Source organism: Quercus suber, unplaced genomic scaffold (genome assembly GCF_002906115.3).
Source record: "Quercus suber isolate HL8 unplaced genomic scaffold, Cork oak 2.0 scaffold_263, whole genome shotgun sequence".
Taxonomy (NCBI): Eukaryota; Viridiplantae; Streptophyta; class Magnoliopsida; order Fagales; family Fagaceae; genus Quercus; species Quercus suber.
The window spans coordinates 715,121-731,649 of record NW_027069719.1 but is presented as its reverse complement, the minus strand read 5'-3'; the positions used below and the strand labels follow the sequence as shown (position 1 = coordinate 731,649).

Genomic DNA, 16,529 nt, shown 5'->3' with positions numbered 1-16,529 from the left:
AAACCATAAAAACTAGACATATTGCTAAAGGACAATTGCTGTATGTGCCCACAGTTTTCTTTCATCTTACTTATACTAAATACCTTTTACAAGTCTTTTCCCTCTAATTAATATATCATTAATTTTGGTTAAATAGTCAATATTCAGTAGTTAACTAATTTCTAATTGTTTTATTTTAGTTCAAATTAAGAAAATATAATTTTAAAAACTGATCACCTTTTATTTAGATTTTTTTACAGATAACATGTATGTTAAATGATTTTTTTTTTTCTAATTTAGTAAATTGTTTTTCTTGAAATGTAGGAATTATAAGATGGACAAACAAATTAATCAAGTGAGTATGTGTGTAAGGCACTACAAAGTACAAAGTCATGTTTTACGAATTTTGTGAAATTTAATTTAATAATTTATATATGATTATTTGGGCATCTATGAATTGTGCAAAATCAAAACAAGTGCTTCACATTTTTGTGTGGGACTCCCGGCCATGCGGCCTAAGCCCTTCCTCATGGTCCACTGCCAGCTCTATGCCTATGGTGCCTACTACTACCAGGTACCAACAATTCGACCCAAGTTCATCCTATGGCGACAATCCTTTCGGAAAACTTGGTATAAAGAGCAGGTCAATATCTATTTCACGCACGGAATCACACATTCACACATCCATACAAAAAAATTCCATACCGCAAAATAAATGATGGGAAATAAACATAAGTGAATTTTTTTTTTTTTTTTTGTTTGATGGGAAAACATAAGTGAAATCGGTGGAAAAATAAGTTGCACGCCACATTGGCATGTATTTTATGTGCACTAGTTATTATCCTAAAGTGTATAAGAGAAAGAATATTAACGTGTTTTTTTTTTTTTTTTTTTTTTTCATTAAATTCTGTGCTGCCGCTTCAATTTTCTGTAATTTTGGCAGATTTATTTGTTTTTTTTTAGAAGATGGTAACTTGCATCAATCATACATGAATTTTACTCTATTTAAGGGATGAAAATGTCTATTTCTATGGTATCAAAGTTATTGTACCAAGTAGGTTTCAATTACACTTAAAAAAAAAAAAAATAGGTTTCAATTAGCTTAACTGGTAAAGTTTCTGATGGTTGAATAAGAGATCAAGGGTTAATCCCCATTTACACAAAAAACCGATTGATGTCTTGGTTTGATGATAAATAACTATCAAGAGATGCCATTGGTTTGAAACTCTCTCACAAAAAAGAAGAAGTTATTATACCAAATTAGCAGAAAAATAATTAAAGAAATCTTAGTACAACATAAAAGTTTAGGGGTTTTACCATTTCACGTGAACCACCATTATTACCAAGTAGGTGGCAATGTAATTGCCTTGATTTGGTACTTGTTCAAGGTAGAAGAACTTTCTTTTATTTTAAATGGATTACAAACATTTGATTTATCATAAGATTCACATCTCTGAAACAGAATTCTAAGACGGGTTCTAGGTCCAAAAAATCTCAAATGAAAGTCTTCCTACATCCAAATGCTTATAAATTAAATCTCACTGTTGAGGCTACTTACATATACATCAATCCATTTAGCAAAATTAGGTGTATTTCTCATCAGAAGTCTTATCACATGATAAGGTCCTCCTTTGATGATAGACCTCTATTCCTTCGTGTTTTGATTTCCATAATTTGGTATATGTGCTAAATAATTCATTGTAATTCCGCTGTAGATGCAAATATATATAGATGGTAAGAATAAGTACAAACTTTACCCAAAAAAAAAAAGAACAAGTACAAAAATAGAAGGTATGTTTGTACACTAGCTATTGTTCCTAACCTGACACATTTGCACGAAAATGAAACACTTGTTGAATAGCATGCTCCAATTAATCTCTTAACTAGCCAGAAGCACTTGTTGAAGATTGATCAGATATGACAAATCCTGTTCCGGTCTCAATAGTTGTAGATTGATCGGATAGTATTAACCTACCTACAGAAAATGGAGGAGCTAATGGCTGAGGAAGATTTATTGATTTGCTTGCAAGCATGAGAAGGACCCTTGACATGGTAGGTCTATCATTTGGATCTTCTTGAATACATAACAATGCAATATGGATCAATCTCAAAGCCTCACTTATAGGACAAGTATCAACTATGGTCTGATCTATCAATTCCACTCCTTTGCCTTCATTCCATAGTCGCCATACCTATTGGTGTTTTTTTCTTTAGTTTACAATAATAAGCAAAAAGTTAATTTTGGCTAAAGATATAGATAAGGAAGAGAGACATACATACGATGGAAGACTTTGTGCACGCTCTGGATGATAGAAGCCACTATTCCTTTTTCCACTAACAATTTCAAGCATTAGAATTCCAAAGCTATAAACATCAGACTTTATTGAAAATAGTCCCTCCATTGCATATTCTGGTGCCATGTATCCACTATTGAAAAAAAAAATGTGTATTATTATACAATATGGTTTCAAGTACTGTAGAAGAGAATGAAGGCTAAGTTTTCCTAGTTAATGTAGACTATGTAGTACCATTAAGAGCATAAGGTATTTTGACAAAACCATGACTTAGGTAAGTGGCTTTCTTCCTTTGCAATTCCTTGATCATACAATGCTTTCTTTGAATCACGATTGAAATTTTATAGTTTTCTGTTTGATTTCAATGCTAAATTTTAATGTTTACTAAAATGTTATTTGAAAAATGAGTTGCAAATGGAAATGGAATGAACCATATATCTCCTAAACATGCATGCAAGGGGGACAAACTTAAGTTTGATCACGTGCAGAAAAATTTCTTTAGAAAGCTGCATCAATGATTTATAGAATTAAAATGAGGATGAAGTCAAGGGATTGCTTACTATGTTCCCACGATTCTGATAGTGTTGGCTTCTATTTGATTTCTCCCAAACATCCTAGCGGTGCCAAAATCTGATATCTTTGGGTTCATCTCATCATCTAAGAGCACATTACTCGCTTTCATATCCCTATGGATGATTTTCAGCCGAGAGTCTTCATGTAGATATTGAAGGCCTTTAGCGATCCCATTGACAATGTTTATGCGTTTAGCCCAATCTAGTTCCTTACATTTTTTTGGATCTACATTGTAATATTAAGGCTATTGATTCTCATGCATTGGAAAATTTTTCCATGAATTGGCCTATAATTAATGGTGCAAATTGAGAGAGAGAGAGAGAGAGAGAGAGAGAGAGAGAGAGAGAGAGAGAGAGAGAGAGAGAGAGAGAGAGAGAGAGAGAGAGAGCAAACCAAACAAAAAGGCATCAAGACTAGTGTTGGCCATGTATTCATAGACTAGAATCTGTTCATCTCCTTCTGAGCAGCATCCCAAGAGCCTCACAAGACTATTGTGTTGAAGTTTTGCAATTAAAATCACTTCATTCTTAAACTCTTCAAGACCTTGTTTAGATTTCATTGAAAGCCTTTTAATTGCAGTTTCCTTTCCATTAATCAAGCCCTGGAAGCATTTTAAACATTCTTTATCAATGAAAACTTTTGACACAGTATTGGTAGACAATAGACATACTCTGCTACATGTTACAACACTAAAGGTTCAATGATGGTTCAATTCTCCTAAAATCAAATGATGTAACCTTTTAGTTGATATTGATCCTAACATTTAGTTTTGCTATGTATTAATTTCAATTGCAAATGTTCAAATAATTTCAAAAATTGCATATGAAAGAAAATATTTATAAATTTTAACCTTATAAACTGGGCCAAAACCACCTTCTCCAAGCTTATTCTCATCAGAGAAATTGTTTGTAGCAGACAGTATGGTACTTAAATCGAAGTAAAGCCTTTCTCCACTGTCGTCAACATCCCTTGCATGCATACCGCTGTCCGTTAATTGTATTGAACGTAACATTGCAAAATTACTTCGTAACGGAATTTCTTGGCTTGTGTCCCTCTCTAAGTAACAAATTAGATTTTTAAAAGAATCAATGACCATCTAAAAACACAAATTTTAATAGAAAAAAAAGAATCATTGGTTATAATAGATTGGCTAAATTAAATCTACCTTCTTCGTGTTTCCTCCCGCCAGAGTATTTATAAAACCAGAAACCGAAGAGAGCTGCAACTACTGCAATTGATGCAACTGTTGATATAGTAATGATTACTGTCTTGCTTGTCTTCTTTCCTCCTGTTGCTCATCATAAAATATAATTACCTACGTATGCTTAAAATATTCTGTCAAATAAGAGTATGATAAAATTACTTAAGATCAAAATCCTTAATTTATCATATATATATATATATATATATATATCAATTAATGCGAGGACATAAGTCAAACTGTCACAGATAAGCCAAATGAAATCTGTTAGCAAGCCTTATTATTATTGTTATCATTTATTAGCAGAGACAATGGATTAAGGATTTAATGAAGGTCCTTTGTATCAAATGGGGAATGCACTTAGTTCGCCAGATGAATGTAATGCAACTATCTTAGTACTGGAAGTAAACATAAGGAAAAACTTCTACAAGTTGTAGACTAAAACATTCAACGTTTGTGAGTTTAAGTGGATGTTTTACCTTAGCTTCTTTATCCCAATTACTCTCTAAAACTGCTATTATCCTTAGTACTCTGATTTTGTTTTTTACAGTTTACACCTGGCTTTTGAGAACACAGGTGATAGGACTGCTACATTAAAATGAGTTGGTTAATTGTTATCTCAACCGATATGGCAAAATTGGCAAGATACTCAAATTTCCATGTCAAATGGTAACAAAATTAATAAATTAATTGAATTATAACTTTTTATATTTTGGGAATACAACAACATGGTCCTGACTCCACTAACTTATGGCTTGTTTGGAAGTTTAGAGAGGGAGGAGAGTAGAGGGGAGTAGAGGGAAGGGGAGTAGTGGAGAGGAGAGTAGAGGAGAATGATTCATCTTCACCTTATTTGGATGTTTTTAAAATTAGTAAGGAGGAAGGGAGTAATTAGTCATTCTCCTTATGTAATTTTGTTAATATAATAAGGGTAAATTAGGTAATTTACTTGGTCAATAGTTTATGTACTCTACTCCCCCTCCAAATCTCTCCAATTTGGGGGAATTAAAATTGGGGGGCTAGAGGGAGTTCAAACCCCTTCAAACTCCTCCAAACCCCTCCCCCTCATTCTTTAAAAAACTTCCAAATAAAGTAATTGCATTACTCTTCCTCCCTCTACTATACTCCCCCTTCTTTTTTAAAGATCCAAACATGTCATTAGTGATGTTAGATCGACCATCTTGCTAAACTATAGTACCTACTAATTTTCCCATGATCTGGAATTGTTTGGTTTGTCATATCGAGTAATCCTAATTCCGAAACACGCCCAAAAAAGATTTCTAATTATTTTTAAAATTTTAATCCTAAATATCAATTCGAATCCTGTGAACCAAACGGGGAGGATTGATCTACAAATATGAAACATATGGGGAGGATTTTAATGAAATACCAAATCAACATGTCTTACTATTATCATCAGGCAGCGGCTGTGGTGCTACAGGCACGGGTTGGGATTGCGGCGGCTGCAGCTGTGGAGGTGGTGGCGGTGGCTCGGTGAAAGAGTAGGCTTCATACCTCAGAAAGCAATTCGGGCCGGAGACGCGCCACCCAATTTTGGATTCGCAACATTTTTGGCCTCTATCCAACAAGACGCTTAAGCACTCTCCGCATGAACCATCATCGATATCTCTAGTACACTGCACCAACCCATAGCCCGTCACAGACGTACCACCATCAATAGTCAATTTCTGTTCAGCAGTCGAGAATAACATGTCTGTTTTATTGGCGCCCGCTATTAGACTGCCCAACTGAGAACGTGCGAACAAATTTTCTTGGTCTGGTGAAGTCGTATTCTGGGTATTATACATGAGAAACAATGGCGATGTCTGTGCCCGTCCAAAGAAATTAACATCGGAGTAGCGTAGCATGCACTGATCGTACCATATGATGGCACTTTTGTTAGATGGACACTGAGTTGTGATATCTCGGATCGCGTAGCTTACACAGGTTTGGCAGGTACTATTAGAAACATCACCTCTGCAGAGGAAGAGGGCGTAGATGCCAATATTAGAGCTTTCGTTGTAGAAGCTGTAGTTTTGGGAAGCTTTAGAGGATAAAGACTCCAACAGCACCGCGAGGTTGGATTGGTAATAGGTGTTGGAGGTTTCATTTGATTGATCCAAACAAAAGTGGTAATTGTAGGTTGGCTGAGAATTAATTGAACTGCTGAGCGCACAGACTGAAAATAATATCAAAAGAAAGTCTTTAGAGCCGTGGAGGGAAAACATTTTAACTCATTTATCAGAAATAGGTCTATGCTTATGTTTATGTAATGGCCGATGTTTAAAATGGAATAAAGTCATCTACCTTTATGTCAAAATTGACGCCTTTCAAAATACCAAATTGTCAACATTGAATATGGACTATAGGACACCTTTTCAACGTTGAATTTTGAAAATTCAAAAGTTGCATTGAACTCGGATGCTATGAGGTATGGGATTGTTTGGTTTGTCAAAAAACTAAGGGGGTGTTTGGTTGTGTTGTTTAAACAACAGTTTTTATTGCTTAAACAACACAACACATATTTTTACAATATTTTTTCACTCATACGTATTTTCATAACACTTAAACAACATTACTAGAACAACATTACCAAACAAGCCTCAAATTGTCAATACAGAATGTTATGCTGAATTCCATACTATCAATGATTGGAAAGTATGAACTCGTAAAAAAATGATGAGAGTAACAGTTCGGAATTCGGAGGAATATAATAGGGTCTATTTGGTATGAAATTTTTAGTAATGTTGTTTGTATTTTTTGAAAATACATGTGAGTAAAAAAGTGTGAAAATACGTTTAATGTTGTTTAAATAACAGTAACAAATGGGCCTATAGTGTCCAACTTTTTTATTTGACTACATATGGGATATTTTGCAAATGGGAACTCTGGATTTCCTTGTACTCTCTAAGTTTATAATTAAATAACTCCCTTTCCTTAATAGTGTGTTAGGTTGTAAATGAAGGGAAGAGAAAAGAAGAGAAGAGAGAGAGGGAAAAGAATGGAAAAGAAATGAAAAAGATAATGCTTCCTTTTTACATGTTTGGAAAGAGTGGAGGAAGAGAAAAGAAAAGAAAATAATATATTTAATTTAGATATATGACTTTACCTTAATACCCCAAATAAAAATCAGAGTGTTTGTTTTGGCGTTGGACAAAATTGAAAGTTTAGAAGTTATTAGTGGTGGGCTCCCAAAAATTGCAGCCTTTTTACTTGTCTTTCTCTCCTCATTTCTGCCCTAATGAGAAAAGTGGGCTTGGATGGATGCTCACTCCTACTTTCTCCTCATTTCTTTCTTATAGAGTAATGCTAATGCCACATAAAGTGGCACAACTTGTTCAATAACTTACCCACGTGGCGAGCTGCAAGTGGTAGAAGAGTGTTCTCACATAGACTCATCATCACACTTCTACCACTTACAACTTGTCATGTGAGTAAATTGTGTCACAAATTATACCACTTTATGTGACACTAGTATTACTCTTTCCTATAATGCCAACAGAAATTGTCATATCAGAACCCTTTTTTTTTTTTTTCGTTTCCAAACAAAGCGTAAAAGAAAAATGAAAGATTGAAAAATAACTCAATTTAACTGCGGTAGGATAGGGCCAAAACAAGAACGCGAAATACCAGCGTAGCAAACTTTTGGCCACGTGAGTCCAGCCCACACTTCGGCTTAGCCCATTAAATGAGTTTGTGGGACAAGTTGCTCAGAAGTAAGCATGTTTAAATGGGCTTGCTAGAGAAGTTGCCTAAAAAGAATAATTGAAGTCATATTTTTATGTACAAAAAAGTCAAGCAAGTTGGCTTGCATTTATTAAGAACTGATGTTAATCATGTGAGACACGTTGGAGGAAGGAAAGAAAGAAAAGCTGATGAAGAAATAAAAGGAGGCCATTTGGCTAGTGAGTAAGAGAAGCCTCAGAGGGTGAGACTGAGAACAGTACCGTCTTGAAGAATTCCGAAAGTGAGGGCAAGTAAAAAGAGAAGAAAAAACACAGAGCAATAGAAAATTGTGAAAGATACACAAGTAAGGATAAGAGAGTGAGTGAAAAAAAAAAAGTTTTTCTTTGCTATTGTTGTATTTCTAAGTATTATTATCTCTATTTAATATAGTGAAATTATTTAGAGTTCGTTCTGTAATTTTTTTTTTCAAAATAAGAAAAAGAAGAGATTTTTACATAAATATGTGTGTTCTAGTGTGATTGTACTTCTGTTGTATTTGCTGAAATTTATTCACATTTATATAGAAAATTTTCCAATGCGAACAATCCTAATTGATGGCCAAAGTTAAGTATATGCGGTAGGTTAATGAGACAGTGACAGGACTAAAAGAGGAGTAAGGACAAGCCATGATACCAAAGGATAAGTTCATGCACGACAATTACTTCCTTTGCGGCCCAAACGATTTTATACTTCAGGGCACAACATACACATATCTGTTCAAATATATATATATATATATATAAATGTAGGTATGGTGTGCAACAAGGTGTGTGAATTAATATTTATTCTATACTTTAATTCCGTGGACAGCGAAGATCTTTATACTTTTTTTTTTTTTTTTTTGAGAGAAAAGTATTTTCCATTTTAATAATCGGTGAAAAATAGAGTGAAAAATAAGTTGTGAGGCAATGATTTGCAAATCGAATTTACAAAGTTAAAAGACAAGTAATTTTTTTTTAGTTTGAAATTAATATATAGCAGCAGTTAGGATCGGTGACGGTGACAAATAAAACATTATTGTGATAATTTGATTTTAGGAGGATTGAACTTCAGGCATTGGGCTACTGACTCTTGATTTTATTGAGCGAGTGTCTGCTTTGCGAAGCTTCAAGGAGAGACCAAATCAATCAGTTGATGAAGGCCATAAATATTGGATTGCCATTGGGACTAAAGCTTGCTGAGACATTGCAAAACAGATCTCTCATCATGGAGAGGGTTCTCGTAAAAGCACTCACAAGCAGTATGTTGTACCACTCGTTTCCTAGCTTGGAAACAGTCAAACCGAGGAGCTAAGACTTTTGCTCAATATGTCATCTGTTTAGATTTAATACAAATAAGAGAACTAATAAACAAGAACACTCAAAAATAAATGTTGTTCACTAATATTAACATTGATGATGCCGAAAAATATCAACAGTGAGTTGCACAATGCTCGTACCCTCGAAACGACACCTGCACAGAGAAAAGAGGACCTAACAGAGAGCACCGGTGTGGTGCCGGCCAAATACCCTCCGAAGGTCAAGTTAGAAAGTATGCTCACAACTCTAGAGTGCTAGAGAGGGTTAATTATGCGTACCTTGGCTTATGAGGGTATTGGGGCTTTTATAGTGGCTTGAGGTTGACATCCCTTCCTTGGTGCGGAAGTCTTTTCCTTATAGGACTCTTCTTGTAGAATCCTAAACGTGATGAATAAGTCTCCTCCTTATGCGGAAGATTTTTACCNGGATGATAGTGGGGGGAACCGCATCTACTGGTTCTTCCAAAAAGGCTCAAAAATGTACCTAAGATCGGTCCTGACGTCCACATGATGAGCTCGAGGCACAACACCACGCGGATGGAGAGCCCTATTATAGGATTCACCGAAGAAGATGCAAGGAGGCTTCATCATCCGCACGACGATGCGCTGGTCGTCAGCATACGCGTGGGGGACTACAACGTCCATCGAGTGCTAATCGACAACGGCAGCTCAGCAGACATTCTATACTATCCAGCATTCCAGCAAATGGGGATAGACAGAGCACAATTGGTGCCGGCAAGCGCTCCCCTTGTCGGCTTCGGAGGAACCAGGGTATTCCCAATAGGTTCCATCATCCTCCCGGTAACGGTGGGTGATTACCCGCAAGAACTCACTAGGAACGTAATGTTCCTCGTAGTAGACTACTCATCCGCTTACAACGGTATTCTCGGACGACCTACACTTAATTCATGGAAAGCAGCAACATCCACATACCACCTAATGATTAAATTCCCAACGGACTACGGGATTGGAGAATTGCGGGGAAATCAGGCAACCGCTCGAGAATGCTACATTGCCATGCTAGAAATGGAAGATCACCATCAGGCGATGTGTATAGAAGAACAGCGGACGGTCACGGAACCAGCTGAAGAGATGGAGATAGTAATACTCGACGAGTCCAAACCAGAGAGAACAACCAGAATTGGAACATTGGCCTGCCAACCTGTGCGCCAGGCCCTCGTAACCTTCCTCAGGAGAAACCAGGACATCTTTGCATAGAACCATGAAGACATGCCCGGGATCGACCCCTCCGTCATAGTCCACAAGCTAAGTGTGAACCCTTCAACCCCCCGGTCTGACAGAAAAAGCGAGTTTTTGCTCCTAACAGGACAGAGCAATAGCGTAAGAGGTCGGAAAGCTACTGGAGGCGGGTTTTATAAGGGAAGTGTATTACCCAGAGTGGTTGGCAAACGTGGTCATGGTCAAGAAGGCCAGTGGAAAGTGGCGGATGTGCGTCGACTTCACGGACCTTAACAAGGCATGCCCAAAGGATAGTTATCCCCTCCCGCGGATAGATGCACTGGTCGACTCCACGGCCAGACACCAGCTCTTAAGTTTCATGGATGCCTTCTCGGGCTATAACCAGATCAAGCTGGAAGAACATGATCAGGAGAAAACGTCCTTCGTCACCAGCCAAGGCCTCTTTTGCTACAAAGTGATGCCGTGGACTCAAGAACGCCGGGGCAACATACCAAAGATTAATGGACAAGATGTTCGCGCACAAGATTGGGAGAAACGTGGAAGTCTACGTTAACGACATGCTGGTGAAGAGCCGCTTCGAAAATGATCATCTAAGCGACCTCCAGGAGACATTCGATACCCTACGGTCATACAACATGAAGCTGAATCCGGACAAGTGTGCATTCGGGGTGACGGCAGGAAAATTCTTGGGTTTTATGGTGTCCAAAGAGGAATAGAGATCAATCCAGAAAAATAACGGGCCATCATGGAGCTTGAACCGCCAAGAACGACTAAGGAGGTACAGAGCCTGAACGGCAGAATTGCCGCCTTGAACAGGTCGGTCTCAAAAGCAACAGACAGGTGCTTACCGTTCTTCCGCGTACTGAAGAAATCATTCGAGTGGACGGAGGAGTGCCAGAAGGCATTTGAAGATCTAAAGAAATACCTTTCCTCACCACCCTTGCTCAACCCGTCCAAACCAGGGGAAGATCTCTACTTATACCTAGCCGCTTCGCGGGTGGCAGTAAGCGCGGCCCTAGTAAGGGAAGAGGAAGGGGCGCAGCGGCCCGTCTATTTCGTAAGCAGAGGGTTCAGAGGGGCTGAAGAAAGATACCCCCACATGGAGAAGCTGGCCTTCGCGCTGATAACCGCAGCTCGAAAACTGAAACCGTACTTTCAAGCCCACAGCATCATCGTCCTAACAAATCAACCCCTAAAAAGGGCAATGAGCAGCCCCGAAGCAGCGGACGAATGGCACTGTGGGCAATAGAGTTGAGCGAGTTTGACATACACTACCGTCTGCGAACCGCAATAAAAGGCCAAGCCATAGCTGATTTCATTGCCGAATATACGCAAACGGGGCAACAAGAGCCACAAGCCCTCAGACTATGGAATATCCACACGGATGGATCATCAACCAGGCTAGCTGGGGGCGCCGGGGTGGTAATTCAAACCCCTGACGGAGACACGATCGAGTGCATGATCCGATTGGACTTCCCGACGACCAACAATGAGGCCGAGTATGAGGCATTATTGGCAGGATTAGACCTGGCGAAAGCAGCAGGCGCAGAGGCCATGATTATGCATTGCGACTCGCAGGTGGTAGTCAATCAGATTAGTGGCACCTATGAATGCAAGGGGGAAAAAATGAAGAAATACTTAGAAGAAGTCAGAAGACGGATCGACTCCCTCCAGGTCACATTCGTCCAGATCCCAAGAGAGGAGAATGAATGTGCTGACCGACTCGCAAAAGCTGCCTCCGCAGTGGCCATGACGACCCCCGATCGGGTGTTATCCTTCATCCAATACTCCTCAATCATTGACAGTGAGATGGAAGTGCACGGAAGACGAAGCGACGCCTCGTTCCAAAACAACAGCCACTAACAGATTGACATTTGGCACAACGCATTAATGCGCCAGCTCCTGACTCAGCATTGTACGGATGAGAATTTACAGACAGGCTACCGAGTTTTAGATCCGTCACCCCATGGGTCCGTTCATAAGTGCTGACAGACCCATCGGGTGAGGGGGCAACTGAAAAGGGAAAAGTATCTCTTAGGCCCAAATAAACGGATCCATCATTTGCACGGGCCCTGTGGACGGACCTGATGTGAACGGGCCGGACATGGACGGGGTGAACAATGGTGGGCTAGTTATCCATGGGCCTGCTGAGCCCCTAATGAGGGATATTTTGGCCCATTCTCGTAAGAGCCCAAATAGAGTCCTTGCGCTAGTTGGACTCCGGAAATCTTGTATACTAGGTAAAAAACCTGCACAGAGAAAAGAGGACCTAACAGAGAGCACCGGTGTGGTGCCGGCCAAATACCCTCCGAAGGTCAAGTTAGAAAGTATGCTCACAACTCTAGAGTGCTAGAGAGGGTTAATTATGCGTACCTTAGCTTATGAGGGTATTGGGGCTTTTATAGTGGCTTGAGGTTGACATCCCTTCCTTGGTGCGGAAGTTTTTTCCTTATAGGACTCTTCTTGTAGAATCCTAAACGTGATGAATAAGTCTCCTCCTTATGCGGAAGAATTTTACCTAGTATACAAGATTTCCGGAGTCCAACTAGCGCAAGGACTCTATTTGAGCTCTTACGAGAATGGGCCAAAATATCCCTCATTAGGGGCTCAGCAGGCTCATGGATAACTAGCCCACCATTGTTCACCCCGTCCATGTCCGGCCCGTTCACATCAGGTCCGTCCACAGGGGCCCGTGCAAATGATGGATCCGTTTATTTAGGCCTAAGAGATACTTTTCCCTTTTCAAACATCATCACAAAAGAACATAAAAACACAATTTCCTCCATAATAACAACATTGTAATCACTACGTAAAATTTTTAAAATTTATGGACAAAGATGATTACGTAGTACTCTTTTACTTGCATTTATTGAGAAGTGATGTTAATCATGTGAGACACGTTGGAGGAAGAAAAGAAAGAAAAGCTGATGAGGAAATAAAAGGAGGCCATCTGGCTAGTGAGTAAGAGAAACCTCAGAGTGTGAGACTGAGAACACTACAGTCTTGAAGAACTGTGCAAGTAAAAGCAAGTAAAAGAGAAAAAAAAAACACAGAGCAATAGAAAATTGTGAAAGATACACAAGTAAGGATAGTGAAAAGAAAAAGATAGTTTTTCTTTGCTTAAGTTATATTTCTAAGTATTGTAATCTCTATTTAATATAGTGAAATTATTCAGAGTTTGTCCTGTAATTTTTTCCTTCAAGAAAAAAAAAAGTGTTTTTTACATAAATGTTCTAGTGTGATTGTGCTTCCGTTGTATTTGCTGAAATTTATTCACATTTATATAGAAAATTTTCCAATACGAACAATCCTAATTGACGGCCAAAGTTAAGTATATGCGTAGGTTAATGAGACAGTGACAGGACTATGTAAATGATCGAGACCTCGCAAACAACAACGCTCCTTCCCCATATGGAGTTCGGAACCCAAAGGCAATAGTTGAATGAACTGTATCTTCTTTGTGTTAGTTGACCTAAGCCGCACCATTACTGCTGGGGTGGGCTCGGCCTCCGAACCGTACGTGAGATGAGTTTCCACCTCATACAGCTCGGCCGAAGACCGGGGGAAGTTTAGGAGAGATGGGAGACCCAGCAGCTGCCGGTCGGGCGGGGATAAGCTTTTGTGAAGAAGCAAGCTTATCCCCCCCCCCCCCAAAAAAAACCAATCCTATAGCGTTAGCGCTTCGCGTTCTTTTATTCCATCCCATTTTCTTTCGGGATAGGCGGCTAATACTAATTTAATAAGTAAAGTAGTCGTCGTCTGACCAATTGGCTTGGACACCAGACCGCTCGTGCCCGCCCATTCTGTCTCGCCCTAAATGGAATGGCTCTCTTAGTTACGCTACGCCCTGACCCGAGTCCCCACGTCCGCTCTTCTCCGTCCACAACCCAAGAAGTTGGCTTTGCCAACACAACATTGGGCCGTCCCCTTCATTCTATGCTGACCCCGGCCCGGGCTGGCTTTGGGAAGCCCGTCCCACCGCGCTCACAGCCCGGCTGGCCTGCCAGCGGTAGTGGGAATTCCCCGTTCCCTGGTCAAAGACTTTGGATGCGGGATCTACTCCACGAGGAGCGGTACGGACGTAGATGATATCATCACGACCTCTCTTTTCGTACCGCTAGGGATGCTTAACGCCACTTCGCCAACTGGCGTTACCTGCGCTTTCCTGTCTCTCAGTGTGGTCAGCACTGAGTGTTTCCGAGCAGCGAGGCTTACACCCATTCGCATTAGTTCATCCAAAGTTCCTTACCATTATGCACGAATTATTGAATAAGCCATCTTCCTATCAAGGTAAGGAGTCAACTGAGCATCTCAGCGGCGGATTGAATACCCGGATCGAATTAGAGTTCACGCCGCCCGCCCTGAACAAATAGGAGGCGTGGGCCAAAGGTCGCAGAAAGCGTCAGAAAGCAGGGTGGTCAGCCAAACTCCCACACTAGTTAGATAAACCTTTCTCTACAAGAGGAGTAAGGACAGGCCATGATACCGAAGGATAAGTTCCTCTGCGGCCCAAACGATTTTATACTTCAGGGCACAACATACACATCTGTTCAAAAATAAAATAAAAAATAAAAAAAAAATACAAATGTAGGTATGGTGTGCAACAAGGTGTGTGAATTAACAATTACTCTATACTTTAATTCCGTGGATAGCGAATATCTTTATACTTTTTTTTCTTTTTCTTTTTTTGAGAGAAAAGTATTTTCCATTTTAATGATCGGTAGAAAATAGAGTGAAAAGCAAGTTCTGAGGCAAATAATTTGCAATCCAATTTACAAAGTTAAAAGACAAGTAAATTTAAAAAAAAAAAAAATGCATATGCGTTTGAAATTAATATATAGCAGCAGTTAGGATCGGTGACGGTGACAAATAAAACATTATTGTGATAATTTGATTTTACGAGGATTGAACTTCAGGCATTGGGCTACTGACTCTTGATCTTATTGAGCGTCTGCCTTGCGAAGCTTCAAGGAGAGACCAAATCAATCAGTTGTTGAAGGCCAAAAATATTGGATTGCTATTGGGACGTCCGTTTAGATACAGCTGAAAACTGAAAATTAAAACTGAAGACTGAAAAATACTATAGCAAAATAATTTTTAAATGTGTGAATAGTATCGTGAGACCCATTTTTAATGAAAACGTTGCTGAAAAGTGAAATTTGTGGGTCCGTGAATAGTAAAATTTGTGTTGAAAAGTTAACTATTGCGGCTACTGTTTATTGAACAGTAGCCACTACAGTGCTGCTACAGTAAAAAAGAGCTAGAAACGCGTAAAAAAAAAAAAAAAAAAAGGTAAAAACACAAACGTCAAACGTAAACGTGCCAGCCAAACGTTCTCTAAAGCCTGCTGAGACATTGCAAAACAGATCTCTCATCATGGAGGGTTCGTAAAAGCACTCAGAAGCAGTATGTTGTACCACTCCTTTCCTAGCTTGGAAACGGTCAAACCTAGGAGCTAAAACTTTTGCTCAATATGTCATCTGTTTAGATTTAATACAAATAAGAAAACTAATAAACAAGAACACTCAAAAGTAAATGTTGTACTTATCAAAAATAAATAAAAATAAAAAATAAATGTTGTTCACTAATATTAACATCATCACAAAAGAACATAAAAACACAATTTCCTTCATAATAACAACATGGTAATTGTAGGGACTCAACTTGGATTGGACCCAGAGTATGAATAGGTTTTCAGCCCAACAAGCCCAAACAATAAATTTTTAGAGTATGGGTACAAGAACTAGTACTGTTCGACAAGAAAGGTTATATTCGCTAAGTAATGAGGGATATGTCAGGCTGGTTGTATGAGAAAAATTCTCCTCGGCTAGGTTTCAGTGAACCTCTCTTATGCATGGAATATATGTTCTTCCCTTCTCCCTCTTTTTCCTTCCTCCTTTCCCCCCAAAAAAATCCCCTCCAAATGTCATCCGTTTCCATGTTATATACTCCGTTCCTTCCTCCATTTCCATCGTACACGTGTAGTTCTTATCTTGGGAACTCCTTCCTGTCCCATCCAGCACCTACCGGAACCTTTGCTCAGTGGCTATAAAGCTGCTTAGTTACTGTTCAGGTATCACCTCCACATTAATGCGGCCAGATGGTTAGCTGAAAAGCATTTAATGTGGAGGTGATAGCCTTGGAAGATATTTGCTACCTTCCCCGACTCCTCCTTAGGTTTATATTCAATTTCCAGTGCAGATACAACTTTGCGGAGCATCCTGAATAAAATGAAAGTTATGTTCACCTCGGACTTTGG

At 39.2% G+C, this 16,529-nt stretch overlaps 1 protein-coding gene across 2 annotated transcripts; it reads right to left on the bottom strand.

The window, feature by feature from the left end:
* Positions 1 to 1,269: 1,269 nt before the first annotated feature.
* On the bottom strand, positions 1,270 to 6,284 carry LOC111986737 (cysteine-rich receptor-like protein kinase 10). 2 transcript variants are annotated; one of them, XR_010632077.1, is made up of 8 exons: positions 5,456 to 6,284; positions 4,012 to 4,134; positions 3,697 to 3,902; positions 3,240 to 3,447; positions 2,834 to 3,071; positions 2,256 to 2,406; positions 1,802 to 2,171; positions 1,270 to 1,688 (listed from the first exon to the last, which is right to left on the bottom strand). XR_010632077.1 is itself a non-coding variant. In XM_065781321.1 (7 exons), exons 1-7 carry the CDS (start codon positions 6,273 to 6,275, stop codon positions 1,863 to 1,865), a joined length of 2,055 nt encoding a protein of 684 aa, XP_065637393.1. In that variant the 5' UTR covers positions 6,276 to 6,284; the 3' UTR covers positions 1,596 to 1,862. The 2 variants fall into 2 exon arrangements, 1 of the variants encoding a protein (XP_065637393.1); XM_065781321.1 differs by having other exon boundaries at positions 1,596 to 2,171.
* Positions 6,285 to 16,529: the final 10,245 nt, after the last annotated feature.

Excerpts from the sequence above, each read along its gene's own strand:
- LOC111986737 (XM_065781321.1), bottom strand. The coding sequence starts at position 6,275 with ATGTTTTCCCTCCACGGCTCTAAAGACTTTCTTTTGATATTATTTTCA. Across the intron at positions 3,072-3,239 it reads TCTTGATGCCTTTTTGTTTG|ATCCAAAAAAATGTAAGGAA; the intron begins GTTTGCTCTCTC and ends ATTACAATGTAG. Across the intron at positions 2,172-2,255 it reads CACAAAGTCTTCCATCGTAT|GTATGGCGACTATGGAATGA; the intron begins GTATGTCTCTCT and ends AAACACCAATAG.